Raw genomic sequence first — 16,875 nt, 5'->3', positions numbered from 1 at the left:
CCAGGCCCCAGTAAGAATTCTGTCATGCACGCCAACCAAATCGAAGCGAGAACAAAATTATCTTATTTTCTGGTCGAGAATTGGTTTTGATTTAGGAGAGTTGATTTGATACTAATTGTTATTAAATAAAAATACTAGGTTAAAATAATGTACCGGGATCGGGTTTGTTTTGCTAAAAGGAAAACTTTATCAACAATGTTGTCAACACTGGCTGTATTTAGTGCACCCGTGATCCAATCAAGAGGCGTTGCTTCTGCTAGTGCTACTACTACAGCTGTTTTTGACATTTTCCAGCAATATTATTTCGGCTTAGATTTTTATCACTCGCACAAGTCCTTTGGATTCTAATTTTAAGAGAAGAGGTTTGGAAAATGAGTTCTCATTTATCTGGTGGGCGTCTTAATGTCGCTGCTTTGCACGATTACGCACGGAAAGAGCTGATTGATATGTTTGATGGTGGTGCCAAGGTATATAGATAATTATGTATTACACAAAGCAACATTTTTCCAAGTATTAGGGCTGTGCGTTAGTTTTCAAATGCATAATATTTCTCTGAGGCGTCGTACGATAAAATGTCAAGTCCGACTAAAGATCGTAAAGATCAAATTAATGTCTAGTACAAAATTTAATAATAATATGTACATATTTTCTAATTTTTAATAAATATATAATTACGTATACATATTTAATTTGGTTTCTTTCATTTTCATCATTCATTGTTTCTTTATTTTTTCCGCAAATAAACTAAAATTGAACCTTGTAACCGTGTAAATATATTTGTTCTAAAATTTCTTACAAGGCAAAATATATTATTAAATTAGAACTAAAGCATTAAAAAATATTTTGCTACATATTCAAGGGTTGCCTGGAAAGAGTGATAAATAAGTCAAAGCAAATAACTCAAATTTTTTGTTCCCTAATTTATCAAAACAGTTTGTCTTAGGTTAAAAAATTTCTCGTCTAAAATCTTCATTCAAATTTTCTTTACGCCAGAGTAATTAACTTAGATAATCAATTAAACTAAAAATCTAACTGAAGGGCAAAAGCAAACTAAAATCGTTATGATCTGAAAAGTGAATCAATTGTAAAACGTACAGCCCTGCCAATGCAAGTAATTTCCAAAAATTTAACTTGAATTAAATGTAGACCATCGTGTGGGACGAAGGATTGATTGGTCCCGTTAGCCTCATCGCTCCGTACAATTTGCTGAAAGAACATGAAGTCAACCAAATGTTTTCTCTCAGCGAAGGCTCCATCAGTTCCGCCGCAAGCCGGAAAATAATTTTTCTCACCAGAGCTTTGCCCAAGATGATGGACAGCATTGCAGAACACGTTCATAGGTGCATCCTGATATTTTTAATGTTAATTTATTCTAAAGCCTGTGCCTGTAACCAATGTTTCAGTGAAGAGCAAAAAAATCACCGCAGAGAGTATCAAATAATTTTCGTTCCAAGAAAAACTACTCTTTGTGAGACAAGATTGAAAAATCGAGGCGTCTACGGGAACGTGAAAGGAGCTATCCATGAATGGGCCTGTGACTTCTTCCCTTTAGAAAACGACGTCATTTCTATGGAACAGCCACTTGCTTTCAAGGAGTTGCTCATTGACGAGGACCCCACCTGCATTTACAGTGCTGCCCAGGGTCTCTCCACCTTGCAAGATGTATTTGGCCCTATTGGAAAGGTTTCCTGCCAAGGCAAAGCGGCCAAGCATGTCTTTGACCTGCTGAAACGCATCAAGCTGGAGAAGGGAGCTCCAGAGAAAATGACAGGAATCGACCATTTAGTTATTCTCGACAGAAGTATTGACCTTCTGAGTCCAGTTGCCACTCAGCTCACCTATGAAGGACTCATTGACGAGCTAATTGGAATCAATCACAGTAAGATCTTTTTATTTTAAAAACGTTTAGTTTTTTCAACTCTTTTTCTGTTACACTTGTGGTTAATTTTAAAATAAGTCGACTGGAACCATTGAAAACTAATCAAAATTAGTGTAGGTATGACCCTTTGAATTTGACAAAATTTGAAGTTTTGAAATAAAGGCAATTCAAAATCCGTTTCAACAAACTCAAATGTGCAGCCTTATAATATGCCAAAATTAATGTCAATGAATTTTTAGCCAAGATCACTCTGCCCTCTGAAAAGTTTAACAATGGAGAAGACCCAGGGAAGAAAACCATAATTTTAAATTCCTCAGAAGATCTTTTCTCTGACATTAGGTATAAAGTTTCCTTGTAAATCATTAAAAAAATATTCCGAATTTCACACCTTAGGGATAAAAATTTCTCTGCTGTTGGAGACGCACTTCGAAAGAGAGCCAAGACTATAGCAGCTGAGTATGAAGCTCGTCATGGACAAACAATGCAGCAAATGAGGCAGTTTGTGGCACGGCTGCCTCAGATGAACCTCATCAAGCAATCTTTAGCAGTCCGTAAGTGCGAGAGTGAATTTTATACCAACATTAGATTAAAATTAAAATTTTAGACACGACTATAGCAGAGATGATTAAGGAAATAACTGACTCCTTTCCTTTCATGGACTCGCTTTTGGTCGAACAGGAGTTTATGAATGGAATTGACACAGACAAAATACACCCATTCATTGAGGATCAGATCGGACAGCAAGTGGACATTATAAAGGTACACGATTAATTTTTAATCAATCAGGGTTTTTACCTCTCTTGAGTTCAATGAATTTTGCATAAAGCAGTGAGTTGTTAAAAAACACTTCAATTATACAAACCTAGCTTAGTTGATAAGTCAAATCCAATTGTGAAAAAGGTACAAAGGGTGTTCTTTTTTAATATGTATATTTACTTCAAGCATATTATTATTAAAACTTTGGAGCCATGGTTGTAAATTTGTTATTTGTAACAAATAAAATATAAAAAATTGTTTCTTACAAGAATTTTTAAAAGTTTTACACCACTAATTTTTTATAATTATGATAGGTTCTGCGCCTTATTTGCATTCAAAGTATCACAAACAGTGGACTGAAGCAGAAGGTGCTGGATTACTACAAAAAAGAAATCATCCATGTGTATGGGTTTGAACACATCCTTTCCTTGACACATCTGGAAAAAGCAGGCCTCATTAGAGTGCAGGTGAGATACATTTTACAATTTTTTTAAGTTCCACTATATTTATCTCGCAAATGCAGCAAAGTGCGAGGCCCTTTACTGTTCTGCGCAAAACCTTGAGACTAGTCGTGCAGGACGGAAGCGAGTCGAATCCCACAGATATGAGCTATGTCCACTCTGTTTACGCGCCGCTGACCACTCGTCTGGTGCAGCATCTCATCTACAAGCCAGGTGGTTGGAGGGCCATTCAAGACGTGCTCAACTCTTTGCCTGGACCAACTGTCATGGAAGAACCGTTCTGCGATATCCAGACCCTGGACAGCTCTAAAGTAGTCGTCGTCTTCTTTGTCGGAGGCTGCACTATGGCCGAAATTTCCGCTTTGCGGTTTCTAGTACAGCAGGAAGAAGGTATTTCATTTGGAAATTGGAATTTTACCTTTTCTGTAGCATTAAGATTGAAAAAAAAATATAGAGTTCGCACCTCAAAGAGATTTTTAATTTAAAAGCAACTGTTTCATCATGTTCAATTTGTGCTTGGCCAAATCAAGCAACTAAGTTCGTAGCAATTAAAACTTTTATGACAATGAGGACGGTAAAAAAGAAAGAGCCACACGCTAAAATTAATACTGAAAATTGTCTTCTTTTCTGACCCATCTTATTTTTTACAGCTCCTGTCGAATTGGTGGTTGCAACCACAGCAATTATCAACGGAAACAACTTTACGAGAAATCTCATGGAAGTTCTTAATCAAAAGTGAATCTAGTGCAACATTCCAGTAAATTAATGCAAACTAAATGCAGTTGTATAATTTAAGTACAATTTTGTTAATCATATTAATTTGTATAAAAATAAAGACTATTAAGTCGCATTCTTTGCTAAAGAATGTTTTATTCACAAGACCAACGAGTTACAGTAGGGTAACCACAAGATGGATATAACAGTTTGAAATTGATCACAGTCTAGGTTAATTTGTTGAGGAAGCCGGACACAATCCGCACAAATTCTGATGGCTGGTCAGAGTGAACCCAGTGGCCTGCACCTTGGACTCGTTCAAACTCTGCTTTTGGGAAAATCTTTTTGATAGCCTCAGTTTCGGACTCTCTAATGTAGTCGGACAGCGCGCCAGCAATAAAAAGTGTGGGTCCTTCGTACACCTTATTTACAGGGGGAAAATCAGCAACTTGTTTGGCAAAGCACCTCTGCAGGACGTCAAGGTTGACCCTCCACTTGCAGCCGCCGTTTCCTGTTTCGACTAGATTCGTCAGCAAAAATTGACGAATTCCAATATCCTAAATTAGATTTTCATCATAAAAATTTTGCCGAAATGTATTCAAAAATCTCACATGCACAACTTTACTCAGCTGGTTGTCTGCCATCTTCTTGGCTGTCAACAACGGAACATTCGGTGGAAGATCCACCTTTCTCATAGCCTCAAGGAAAGCACCGATTAAGTGAATACTTTTGCTTGTTCCGATTGGAGAGATGTCCACAACAATTAAACCTCGAACCAGTTCGGGCTGCAATTTAACGGAAGCTAAATAACAGAGCCACAAACAGAGACTTCAAAATCCTACAAATAACAGTGCTGCAAGCATCATTGTTCTGCCTCCCATGCTGTGGCCCAGCAGCACACTCTTATCAATGTTGAGCGAGGTTAGGAGCGCCCTGACGTCTTCTGCCATGTGAGCGTAGCTGAGCTTGTCGTCATGTGGACTATCACCGTGGTTTCGTGCATCCACAGCAATTACTTTCCGGCCCGTTTTGGCGTGCAAACTTTTTGATAGCGACCTCCAGTTTGATTTGGATCCAAGCAGTCCGTGCATCACAACGAGTGGACACGTCGATGGCACTTTGGTCGACTCGTATGATGAGTACGCCATTGGAATTGACTGAATTCTGAAACATTATGTAAATAAAATAAATAAATTAATTCTAGAGCAAAGTTCACTGACCTATCGGTTTGGGGGGTTGTGCAGTTGGCGCCGCCAGACATAAGTCGATGACATGGTGATATCAGGCTTAATTCTTTCCTAAAGGACACAAGCCGTTCGAGTCGCATTTTCCACAGAAAATATCGAAATTATTGCTATAAATTGAGAGATGGCGATGGCTGGCTAACAACTGGTATGTGATGATATTATTATGGTCTTTGGCCAAGAGTGCCAAGACGACCCACTTCAGCTTGGGGGTAGGCCAAGGACGAATGAGCCAATGTTGTGGTTTTTAAATTTACCGCTATTCCCAAAGTGAATGAAGATTGAAATTGCAGCTGTAGAGAACCGGTTTATTGTGCGAATTCAATTTAAATAAAAATAATCAAGGGAATCAGAATAAGACAGCCAAAATACATGATTATGGAAATGAAACTTTAAAAAAAATAAAGTGCAAAGAAAGTTTTGTCATTGACTGGTTTGGAATTTATTTCGGATTGCTTTAGAAAAAACACCGGTATTTCATTCATAGTCCATACCATGCGCGCACACCTGCAACCGTGTTGTCAGTGTTACGTTTTGTTTTCTCCCTCCCTTTCACACCCACCTGGAAGGAAAAACAGTAGTGTCACACCGATTCCAGAAATACAGACAAGAGATTTATTTTTTGTCATGCCATTTTCTTGTTGCTATCAATTTTTCGATCATGGAGGGTGAACAGGAAAATATCCCTCTGGAGCAAATTGCTGGCAGGTTGCTTCAAGATAATTTCCTACTAACTGCTTTGGAATTGCATCTGGAATTAATCGAGGCCGGCAGAGAATTGTCCACTTTGAAAGAATTTTTCTCCAACCCTGCGAACTTTGAAAGGCAGACATCACCGCCCTCTGCTACGTCTATTGGTAAAAAACTCACTATTCAATGCTATATGAATCGCATGCACAATTTGAGTTTATAATTTTACAGACTTTCCGTTTGGATACACTCGAGGTTTAATTTATTTTTAATTCATAGAAGGTCAAGAGAGTTTAAAACAATCAAAATTTCCGCAGCTCGCTCGCAAAGCCAAGCGACCCTTGATTCCTTGGACATATCACGACTGTCTGAGGATGGAACTGATGAACGCATTGCCGTGTTGGAATTTGAGTTGCGAAAAGCAAAAGAGACCATCAGTGGCTTAAGAACTTCTCTTACTCAATTCTCCTCAGGTTTGTAATTAATTGAAGGGTTTGTCAAGTGATATTAATTTTTCTCACAGAGCGGGAAGTTCATGTCACCAGCAGCAAAACAAACTCAATCAGTAGCGAAGCAATTCGCCCCCATGAACAAAGGGCGCTAAATTTTTTAGTGAATGAATATTTACTTCGACAAGGCTACAAACTCACGGCTGTCACCTTCTCTGATGAAAATAACGAACAAGTGAGGTTTTCAAAGATTTTGATAATGATAATAAAGCATTTTTTTAATTTGATTAGGACTTTGATGATTGGGATGACGTGGGTCTGAATATTCCAAGACCTCCTGAGCTACCTCAGTTGTACAGAGTTACCCACAAAGAAACTAATGAAATTGAGTGTCAAACTGAAGAAACAGTTTATTTTGAAGAGGAAATCACAAGACTGGTATTATCTCTATGGCATATTGTGGAAATTGTCGTTAAGTAATTCTTCTTTAGAATACAAAATGCAATTATCTCGAGCAAAAGTTGGAGGAAGCAATATCAAGAGAACAATCAGAGCCAAATAAAATTTTAGACCTTGTAGATGTTTCTACTGATACCTCAGATATTCCAGGTGAGCCTAATTTAATTGGGAGAGACACCCAAGCATCAATAACTACTCATTTAGTTTTTCAACTATTTTTCTACACCGCAATGGGTTTGAAATTAACTTAATAAATGGTATTGGAAAGCAATTAAATCCTATGTTTAAACCAATTTAGTCAGCATTTTGGCTTCCCCCCAAAATATTATTGCCTTTTGCCAGAATTTTCGTTTCATCTGCTTTATTCTTTTTTGCTTCAAAACTCCATAAAATATATTTGGAGTAGAGCAAATTGTTCCTGTTATATTTTGATATCTTACTTTTTCATTCAGAAAATTACAAAAAGTTCAACTTTATTTTCCTACCAAGGTGAAAAATATTTTTCAGATTTGAACAGTAGCGATATTCTCAATCATGTGTAAATTTTGAATAGGTTTTAAGATTCTAGAAATAATTTTCTGAATTCATCAGCCATGAAACTATTAAAGTAATTTAGATGTTACCATACTAACGGCTAAATATTTGGGTAAGCTAAATTGGGAATCTGCTTGGTCATAATTTTTTGTTTTGTAAACGAGTTAATGTCTAAATTTGATAGTAATTTGCTGATATCTGATTATTGAAAAATTCCGGTTTACAATCAAACTTATAAGTTATTGTCCAGGTATATTTCACTTTAAATATTTAAATAATAATAAATTATAAGATAGATAGAGTTATCAAAAGAATCAACTATTTTAGGGTGCACAAACAAACTAACTGAATTTACTATTGGTAAAATTAACGCAGTCCTAATTTTTCCACATGCAGTTTCAGAAATTAAGACTGTTTCTTCTGGGCCACCAGCAAGAGTTGAATCAAAATTTGAAGAAGCAGCAGCCGAAGACGAAGAAGAGTTGAGAAAACTCCCTGATCTATTCCACTCCACCCTGCTGCGACTTCTCAGTATTTCTCCCGACAGACCACGTCCTGTTGAATCCCTCCTTCATCTGCTGTTGGAAACTCTTCCATCTGTTATCTCATCCAAGAAAGAAGAATCGATTCCACTTATTCTGGCAGCCATTCCCGAGGCCAAAAGTTCGGATCAGTGCTCAGCCCTGATCAGCCTTCTACTCAACATAAGAAAAAAGCCTCAGGAACAGGAGCGAATAGTAGTGGTGGAAGGGATCAAACGCCTAGCCTCAGATAGCGAGCTGCTGGAAGCTCACATATTGCCTCAGACGTGGGAGCTGGCTGGCTACAAGTCGATGGAGCGGCGCCTGTTGGCCGCTGAAGTGTGCCTGGCAATCGCCCCAACCGCCCCCGCACGCCTTCGTCAGGCGATGGTGCTACCGGTGCTGCAGCAGTTGCTACTGGAGGCTGCTGAGCCTGAGGTTCGCGTCGCGGTCGTGCGAGCCCTGTCCTTGGTCGTCGCATTCACTGCCCAGGAAGACAAATATCTGCAATGTGAGGAGCTGTGCTTCTTGGCCATTGAGGATCAGGATTCTGGTGTTCGCCAACTCGCTCAGCGGGTGAGTAAATGATAGGAAATTTTCGCATTTGCGTTTTTTTTTAATACAAAAATCAACCCGTTTCAATTGCTACTTGATTTTTATTTGTCATGCCATTTATCCTTTTTAAGGAAACCCGAGAAACCCACAAATATAAGATGCTACGACGCTACACGCGTTTAAGTGTTGCAGTAACTTGTTACAAAATATTGCTTACAATTAGTTTTGAAAATATTAAAAATCTCTTCGATAATTAAATAAATTCTTATCAAAGTAATGACCTGCACTTGGAAAGACATTCAGAAGTTTTTTAATAAAAGTTGAAAAATTAGTAATAAGTATTTTCCTCTCGAAAAAAACCCGCTTTTTTATATTTAAACCCTGCTAAACTTCCGTGTGAATTTTCAGGTGCTCCTCCCTGTACTAGCTCAATGGGCTCTGCAACTTGATCGGTTAGAGTCGAGCTTGGTGAAGAGGCTGTTATCCCGGCTGAAGGCTCTTGCTCATGATCCTCGTTGCGGACCGATGATTGGCGCCGTGGGCCAAATTCTGCCTTTCATCGTGATCCGCTTGGCTTCACATGAGGACGTGTTGGATAGAATGGATCTGGAGCAAATCAAGGAAATCTCTGACATTGGCTGTGACCTCAGCAATCCACTCATTTTCCTTGAGCCAAACAGCAACACAAACGCCATGCTGCAAGCTTTGAATCTGCGTCTCAGTGATGACTCCTATCAGGTATGCATTTCCTACATCTGCTTTTTATAGTGGCTACGATAGTTGAAGATTTGAATATTTACTTAGCTTGTCTTAAGAATACACAATATTTACATAATATTAAACGACACTATAAAAAATGGTCAATAATCACAATCAGAAACAAACTTCATTTTCACGTTCAACTCTTGTAATCAAGATCTGTTTATTCTATTGGTATGAGTTGTATAGTTTCAATCCATCGCCAAAAATAAATTTTTCAACATCTTAACTCTTTTTCGATTGATCAAAAGAATACTACAAGTCTGAGTTCCAAAACTACAAACACTACTCCTCACAATTCAAGTTTTTTTTTAAAAGATAGTTACAAACTTTGCCGCTTTGTATACCATTAGTAGCACACTTAATTCAATTTTTCATTCAATCTTCTTTTCAGCATTGGCCGCAGATGGACTGGGTCTTATCTGCTTTCATTCCGGGACTGTTTGATGCCTTATGCTCCGTTGATGTTGGAAATGAAGATGCGCTGCTAGCCTACGTTAAATTCTACCATCAACTGAGCAAAGTCATGGGAAAGCACTTCACGCTAAACAGAATCAAACCAATGTTCAAAGAAGGCCTTCGAAGTGCAGAAGAATCTCTGTCGAATCTCGACAATAATAGTGAACCTCAGACACCTCCATCTTTAATTTTGATACCTGTCAGTACAAGTTTAAACGAATGCTTTGGAAAATTCATGTCAATTTGCAACACAGGTTTTATTGGTGGCTCTTTTAACCACTGGTGATCCGAACGACACAATGGAACTGTCAAACACACTCCGCCATTTGCTCATTTTGCTGCCTTCACTCAAGTTGCCTTTGGCTCCCTTAAAGGTAAATATTCCCTCTGTTTTTAAACTCCTATTGATTTCCATCTCTCAAGGTGAGCATATTCCACTTGTGCCGAGCAATAGCGCTTCAGGAAACCGTGCTGGCGTGCCTCAGCGAAGCGTCCAAGAACTCGAGGCCTGCTGTCAGACTGGCAGCCGCACAGCTCACCTTCCACAGTCTCAGCTGTTTACATGAAAGTGCCTTGACTAAATTCGTGCTTCCCCAACTGGCCATGCTTGCCACTGACCTGAACGAGTAAGTAGGAAAAGTGTTTCATTTTTTTAAATACGATAATTTAATGTCTGGGAATTAATTTATGCAGAGAGGTGAAAGAAGTGGTTGTGGCAGCATATGCAGAGCTGGCCTCTCAGCCAGGAGTAGCCCAGGCAGAGAGCAGAACGACCTTGCAGCAACTCTCCAGAGAGGCACTGACCAGTCATGTGATGAGTGTGGCCGTCACAAAGGCCATGACTCGCTTGCTGCCAACTTGTGATCCAGCGTTTGCTGAGGATGGTGCGTTTATTTTGTTTTATTTTCGTCTGCTTGTTCCGCATTCAGCTTTTATTTTTTGTGATTTAAAAGCGAACCACTAGTAAAAAAATTTAATTTTTTTTAGAATTCTTTTGATTTTCTGAGTTCACTTAAAATATTTGAAAAAACTTCAAAATAAATTTTTATAAATCCTATTTTTAATCATTCAGAATAGTTTTTTTATAGAGATTTCCCTTGATGAGACAATTCAATTGTGGGACCATCTTTACTATCCATAAACCAAAATAATAATTTTTAATGAGGTTTATTTAGACCTGTGAGACATTGTTAAAATTTTGAAATTACATTAAAAATCTCATGCATTCTTACAGATAAAACAATTCAATCCGTGATTTATTCCTAACCTAATGCAACAAATATTTTTTCCAATTTCATTCAAATTGAATTTAACTCCAAAGTTGAGTGTAATGAGGTTTTTGTTTGTGGCATTACTTTCCAAACAATTTTTAAACTATACAGATTATTTAGAAAATTGAACGGGTGTCGTCAAGAATATTCTATGAATAACAGTTCATATAAAATTTCAGTGGTGCTGCCGCAGCTATGCCAACTTGCTGCCTTTTGTCTGCACGGTGTGACAAGTCAGACGCGGCGGATGGACCTTGGCCAGGCGTTGGTCGCTGCCCTATCCACCGCCCTGCAGGTTCCTCTCAGCCGGCAAGCGATGGCTGCCACTCTAGTACCTGCCTTGAGGTAGAGCTGTTCATCATATTATTCCCCACTCCTTTGCTAAACTATTGGCTTGTACAGGGATTTAAGCTCTGTGTGCGAGCAGTGCATGCACGTCCACTCTGACGCGGTCAACAACTGGCTTCGAGAGGCGGAGGCGAGGGCCCAAATTGAACCTGCTACACCGACAACACCCAAGACAGAGAAGTATGCGCTTTCGTTGCTTTTAACATTATCCCAATAAAATTAAATCTAACTTGACATGATAATGCATAACTCAGAGCTCACATTGAATTATAATTTCAGAATTGATGAGTTCATTTACATGTTTGCAAGGTAGAACCGTCTCAAAGTAAGGGTAGAAACTAACCAAAGATTTATTTTTCTTCAGGCCGCACCTTGTGCAATCTGCAATGAATTCAGGGAGGAAAAGTGTTGAAGATGTGAAGCAACGGATGTCGAGTTTGTTGAAAAAGAAGTAAGTTCGCTTTTAGCTTTTCAAAAAAAAATATCATTCCAGTCTGGGAATGCAAATAAAACTTAAATTTGGAGTGGAAAAACGTTTGTGATACATAGTACACACTTTGTTAAATTTGGTTTTAAATTATTTTTGCACTTTGTGCTGGGATAGATGGCATTATTTTTGTTACTTAGCAAATTCTTTGAAATTCGTTCACGTTTCTATATTTTACTTAAGTGATTAATGCTAAGAATGTTTCAAATAATGTGTATTTTATTAATTAATATTAAAATGAATTACAAAATATTTTTTAGATTTTATCTCACCAAAAACCCGTGCAAAACACTGTTGCCTTAGGCATAATTATTAAAAATTAAAAATTCATCCTTCATTAAAGTTAAAAAAAAATTAAACTATCAAGGGTCAGTGTCATCTAGCACCGGTTTTTTTGTGTCCAATGGCAACAACATAAAATTGCTTGTCTCTTCTCGACGCTCACTGTCCTGAGACTTAGTAGGAATCACCGTTGTTGACTCTGGACTAGAAACAGTAGTGTTTGAACTTGTGGTATTTGGGACTGCTGAAGCAGTGCTTCTTGTTCGCCTTCTTTTTGTGGTTGACATGTCGTCGTAGTAATACTTGTCATCGTCATAGTACTCTGGCATCTTGGTGGTTGTGCGTCGTCTTTTTCTTCTGGTAGTTATTGGGTCATCGTAATATTCAGCCTCAGCCGCATTTGCTAACATAAGCTGTGAGAAATTCAAAATAACCAACTAAATCACCATACCTTGCTTTGTAAATGGTTGGGCTGTGGTTGAGGAGCGTGTCCGGCGAGACGTTATGTCGTTTTCATAGTAGTAATCGTCATAGTATGAGGCTGTCGTGGTGCGTCTTCGCCTTCTGGTCGTGGTGACATCCTCGTAGTAGTCGTCGTAGTAGGCCGGCGTTGTGGTGCGGCGGCGACGCCGTCTTCTCCCTTGCGCAGTGGTGCTCCTCCTGCGTCTAGCACCAGTCGTGGACTTCCGAAGCCTCCACGGGATCAAGTGTCTTTTGAACGGTGTCGTTGGTCCCTGAACAGCGAAGACCAGGTTTCTGCAATAATTCTCAATTCATTGTTCACTTGAGCAAATCAATCTGCACTTCTTACCTGTAGGGCCTGAGTGTTATTATTCTGGTGCGACTGTATTTCGTACCAATTCGCAAATTTTCCTTAATTTTTGTGTCATCCGCATTTGCGAAAGGATCCGAAAGTGAATTCCAACCTGGGCATTTGACTGAACAGCAGCAATTTTGTATGAATGTGCGTCTTCTTTGTACTTCATTTGGGTCACTTAAATCTAATTTTGGTGCAGTATGAGAATTTTGAAACGAATTAAAGCATGCAATAACTTCTCATAGGCAGGTCTTCTACTATTACATCATATTCAGTTGCGTTGTCCTGCTCCACGTATTCATCGGCCAAGCAGAACTATTTAACCGTAGTAACCGTATACAAAAGATTAGAATCTAGTCGATTTTTAAAGCAATACTTTAGAAGCACCTGTAATCCTGTGATTGTGATTATCATAAAAATAAGCATGTTCTAACATCGCAAATGCAGAAGTTTTAATTTTTAGTGCGCCCAACTGTGCCTGTACTTTAGGTGCGATCTAACTGGAAGTTCTGCGTTCCCCTCCCCCCCATTCTATAGTTTCGTTGTGCGTCACTTCCTTTCGTTATTATTTTTTCACTGTCATAATCCAGTTCAAGGTGAAAATTCGATCAGCGCATAGGCAAAACAAATTCGTATTTTCATCAATTCATTTTATTTTATAGCACCAATATCAAAATCATTTGAAGCGGCGGTGGTGGATGCCACCGCTGTTGTTGCTTTAGTCTCTGCATCTGCTGCAACAACAGTTGTTGCTGCTCCAGTGGTTGCAGCAATTATTGTGGTTACCTGAGCATTGGTACTGGATTGCTCTGCATTTGATACTGATTGTTCTCTGGTAGAAGCAGATTCTAATGCTACGCTGACGTCGGTACTGTTATTATCTTCCTCTACGCCGTCTTCCTCCTCACCGACAGCACTACTCTCATTGTCAGTCGAATTACCTGCTGCAGAAGTAGAATTGGAATGTGAACTATTGCTATGATGCGCATGAGTTGAGTGGATTGAGTAGTTAGAATGGTGAGAAGTGGTGGCTTCTTCACCAAAACTCGATGTAACGCGTGCCTCTGTTGTGCTTTCTGCTCCTGCACTAGCACTCATGGTTACTTGAGAATTGGTGCTAGATTGTTCTGCATTCAAGATTGCTACACTGACGGTGCTGGTGCTTTCTTCCTCCACATCGGTTTCCCCCTCGCCGTCATCACCTTCTGTCGAAATGCCTGCTGCAGGAGTAGAACTTGAGGTGCTAGAGCTTTGAGGAGTTGTTGTAGTTCCACTTAAACTTGAGGTAACGGCTGACTTTGAAGAACTGTTTCCCTCCGGCAATATTGTGGTATCCTCTTGTTCTGTGTCTCCTTGGTCTTCTTCTGTGGTTTCATCAACTCCAGCACTTGTTCCAGCGGCTTTGGTTGTTGCTGACTGTGCTGCCGAAGTACTTGTGCTACTCTCTCCAATAACCAGTCCTCCAGTGGTTGAATCCGTCCGTGCGGTGACTGTTGTTGCTATGGTAGTTGCTTGACTAGCTTTTTCTGTCGTGCTTCTTTCATCTTCAGCTAAGTCCAGACCCCCAGACTCACCCTTTGTGGTTGTGGCCGCAGCCGGTGCTGTGCTAGTTTTCACTACGGTAGATGTGGAAGATTCCTCCTCGCCAAGTAGGTCTTCTCCTTTAGTTGTTGGAGGTTTCGTCGTTTCAGCTACCCTGGTTTTTGTTGCGACACCACCATTTTCGAACAAATCGTCACTTTTTGCTGTTGTTGTTGTTGTTGTTGTTGTTGTCCCTTCTGTTGCTTTTACCGTGCTGGCATCTTCCAGACCACCAAATATTTCATTCTCAGAACTACTTGTTTGCTTTTCTGTTGCTTTTGTTGTTGTTACAGTCGTTTCTTTGCCTTGTCCTAATTCAATGTCAAGCTCATCGTTGGTATTTTTAGTGGTAGCTGTTGTTTTCGCAATCTTTTTTGTCGTTTCTTGCTGGTCTAATTCATCTGTCGCAGTGGTTTTTGTACTCGCTTTAACCGTAGCAGTCTCTTCATCGGGAAAATCGTCACTGCTACTTGTGGTGATTAATTTTGTAGTAGTGGCTTTAACTGTCGCTTTGGGTGTTGTTTCGTCATCCCCGAGTACTTCATCGTCCGCACCAGTGGTGGTGGTCTTCACGGTGGTAGAAGTTGATTTCACCTTAGTGGTAGTTAAAGTGTCTTCACTGTCTTCATCTTCCTCATAATCCTCTCCATCATCTGGCTCATCCGTGGTTGTGGCAGTCCTTTTTGTAGTTTTAGTTGTTTTCTGAGAAGGCCTTGCCGTTGTTCCTACATCTGTTTCATCTTCTTCTTCATCCAAAACTGTTAATTTAGTAGTCGGCATGCGAGTGGTCTACAAATTTTCATTGAAATTCATTAAAATAATAAGCATGGTATAAATTCATACTTCAGGTCTCTTTGCTGTTGTCGTAGCTGCTTCAGTTTCAGTCGTTTTACCCTCAATAGTTGTGACGGTACTGACTGGGGATGTCAAAGATGCTGTAGTTTCAATTACTGGAACAGTCGTGATGATCGTAGAAACTCCAAGTGTTGTTGGCTTCGCGGTGCTTCGCCTCCGGCGGGTCGTGGGGTCGTCGTAATATTCATCGCTCTTGGTGTACGATCCAGGTGGCACCGTCATTGCCTCCACATAGTCAACATCTGGATTTGAACCTATCTTGGTCGTCCTTCGACGGCGTCTGGTGGTTGAGGTACGGCGACGTCGTCTGCGGGTTGTCGTGTCGTCATAGTATTCGTAAGCAGGTGTGGTAGTTCGACGCCTTCTAGTAGTTTTCGTGGTGTCGTCGTAATAGTAATCGTTAGATAGGGTTGTCCTTCGCCGTTTTGTGCTGGTCAGGGTTGTCCTTTTAGTCGTTTTTGATCCCTTCGCCATCTTTCGAGTGGGCATCGTTTCAAGTGGTTCCGTTCTTCTTTTAGCCGGCCGACCAACAGCAACAAATACAACCTTTGGCGGCCTCCGAATGGTTAACACGTTAGGGCGGATTTGAATATTTTTCTTCTTCTTAGCCACCACCTTCTGCTTATTTGTCGAGTTCTTTGGAGCCTCCAATTTCAAATTCTTGTTCAAGTCTTTACAATATCGATTTGAACAGCAATTTGCTATAAATGCCCGGCGTCCCCTGATATCTAAGATACCTGCGGATGATTAATTCATTCTTTAAAAAGAAATCTGAATTTTACGTCATACCTTTTGATGTAATATTTGTGTTGCTCTTAATTGCAAACACCTAGAGTTCATAATTGGTAAAAAAAACTGCTCTCAAAATATTTTAAAACGCTATACCATTTCCAATTCTAGAGCCAAGATAAAAATATGAGTAAGAAACATAATACGCAAAGTTGATCTGAACCCATATCTCAGCTAGGTTCGGAGGGCCGTTTTAACCCATTATTTTGTTTCACGGCTGAACGCAAACTAACACACGATGGCGCACGCAGGAAGAGCTCACCAATAAAATAGGACGAGATGGCGTCACAGTGCGAAATGACACACATTTGTTGCACCGCATACAGAACTGTCATTCACCAACGATAAATTTATTTGCGATTATTTCGAAGAAATATTGAATAATTAAGGCGCTTCAGTGAAAGGTTAAGGTCTAAAATGCGCTGCTCTTTTGGTATAAATAACCGACTTGCAATTGCAGCAGTGTTGAAATATTTCGAGCTGATGGTAGTAGTCTTTTCATGGAGCGCGTCTCTTTCGCAAGTCAAAGGACTTGTGCACAATGGTGGTAATGCAGAAGAGCTCTTCATTGCAGCAGAATGAATGAATCACGCTGATTGCACCCTGGCTTGACGTGCTCCCGGCAGAAATCGGCCTATTTTAAAACATTTTAAGTTTAATGAATAGTTGGCTCTGCTACAAACACGATGAGGCTTCCAAAATCACTCATAGCCATTAAGTTGTCTTAATTTATGCTAATTAGAATTGTGAAAGGAGACAAAGTCTGTGCCAGCCGATGTCTTGACGCAGCCGAATCATGCGAGTTGAAAATGAAATAGACACTGCGCGCAAGAATTTATATAATTTTTAACTTCAGACTCGGCGCATCGGCGGCACAAAAGTGCGAATATCGACGAACGGATAAGATTTCACAAAGAGACTCGTCAAGATGTCTCTCTGTCATGGGGGCTGGTTGTCGTTAATGA

General features: G+C 39.7%; 5 protein-coding genes across 7 annotated transcripts; 2 read left to right on the top strand and 3 right to left on the bottom strand.

Annotated features, from left to right (window-relative positions):
• The first annotated feature begins 287 nt into the window (after positions 1 to 287).
• Positions 288 to 3,961, top strand: car (vacuolar protein sorting-associated protein 33A). Its single transcript, XM_065496010.1, has 9 exons — positions 288 to 467; positions 1,147 to 1,340; positions 1,404 to 1,879; positions 2,119 to 2,218; positions 2,273 to 2,430; positions 2,484 to 2,638; positions 2,950 to 3,102; positions 3,159 to 3,486; positions 3,747 to 3,961. Exons 1-9 carry the CDS (start codon positions 372 to 374, stop codon positions 3,833 to 3,835), a joined length of 1,749 nt encoding a protein of 582 aa, XP_065352082.1. The 5' UTR covers positions 288 to 371; the 3' UTR covers positions 3,836 to 3,961.
• On the bottom strand, positions 3,947 to 5,276 carry LOC135947283 (sn-1-specific diacylglycerol lipase ABHD11-like). Its single transcript, XM_065496011.1, has 4 exons — positions 5,031 to 5,276; positions 4,653 to 4,974; positions 4,422 to 4,595; positions 3,947 to 4,367 (listed from the first exon to the last, which is right to left on the bottom strand). The coding sequence occupies exons 1-4, from the start codon at positions 5,135 to 5,137 to the stop codon at positions 4,038 to 4,040; spliced, it is 933 nt and encodes a 310-aa protein (XP_065352083.1). The 5' UTR covers positions 5,138 to 5,276; the 3' UTR covers positions 3,947 to 4,037.
• Positions 5,277 to 5,584: 308 nt separating this feature from the next.
• LOC135947280 (RAB11-binding protein RELCH homolog) lies at positions 5,585 to 11,838 on the top strand. 2 transcript variants are annotated; one of them, XM_065496005.1, is made up of 15 exons: positions 5,585 to 5,911; positions 5,976 to 5,999; positions 6,062 to 6,217; positions 6,268 to 6,428; positions 6,485 to 6,631; positions 6,685 to 6,802; positions 7,583 to 8,283; positions 8,671 to 9,000; positions 9,416 to 9,679; positions 9,735 to 9,854; positions 9,904 to 10,106; positions 10,174 to 10,364; positions 10,931 to 11,096; positions 11,154 to 11,279; positions 11,464 to 11,838. In XM_065496005.1, the coding sequence occupies exons 1-15, from the start codon at positions 5,716 to 5,718 to the stop codon at positions 11,552 to 11,554; spliced, it is 2,994 nt and encodes a 997-aa protein (XP_065352077.1). In that variant the 5' UTR covers positions 5,585 to 5,715; the 3' UTR covers positions 11,555 to 11,838. The 2 variants fall into 2 exon arrangements, with proteins under 2 accessions (XP_065352077.1, XP_065352078.1); XM_065496006.1 differs by lacking the exon at positions 5,976 to 5,999.
• On the bottom strand, positions 11,710 to 13,180 carry LOC135947284 (uncharacterized). Its single transcript, XM_065496012.1, has 4 exons — positions 12,922 to 13,180; positions 12,680 to 12,869; positions 12,320 to 12,624; positions 11,710 to 12,271 (listed from the first exon to the last, which is right to left on the bottom strand). Exons 1-4 carry the CDS (start codon positions 12,926 to 12,928, stop codon positions 11,949 to 11,951), a joined length of 825 nt encoding a protein of 274 aa, XP_065352084.1. The 5' UTR covers positions 12,929 to 13,180; the 3' UTR covers positions 11,710 to 11,948.
• Positions 13,181 to 13,318: 138 nt separating this feature from the next.
• Positions 13,319 to 16,301, bottom strand: LOC135947281 (mucin-5AC-like). 2 transcript variants are annotated; one of them, XM_065496008.1, is made up of 4 exons: positions 16,007 to 16,301; positions 15,911 to 15,950; positions 15,110 to 15,858; positions 13,319 to 15,055 (listed from the first exon to the last, which is right to left on the bottom strand). In XM_065496008.1, exons 1-4 carry the CDS (start codon positions 16,049 to 16,051, stop codon positions 13,337 to 13,339), a joined length of 2,553 nt encoding a protein of 850 aa, XP_065352080.1. In that variant the 5' UTR covers positions 16,052 to 16,301; the 3' UTR covers positions 13,319 to 13,336. The 2 variants fall into 2 exon arrangements, with proteins under 2 accessions (XP_065352080.1, XP_065352081.1); XM_065496009.1 differs by having other exon boundaries at positions 15,110 to 15,849.
• Positions 16,302 to 16,875: the final 574 nt, after the last annotated feature.

The sequence above is a fragment of the Cloeon dipterum genome, chromosome X (genome assembly GCF_949628265.1).
Source record: "Cloeon dipterum chromosome X, ieCloDipt1.1, whole genome shotgun sequence".
NCBI classification, from domain to species: Eukaryota; Metazoa; Arthropoda; class Insecta; order Ephemeroptera; family Baetidae; genus Cloeon; species Cloeon dipterum.
This window is presented reverse-complemented; position numbering and strand designations above follow the sequence as displayed.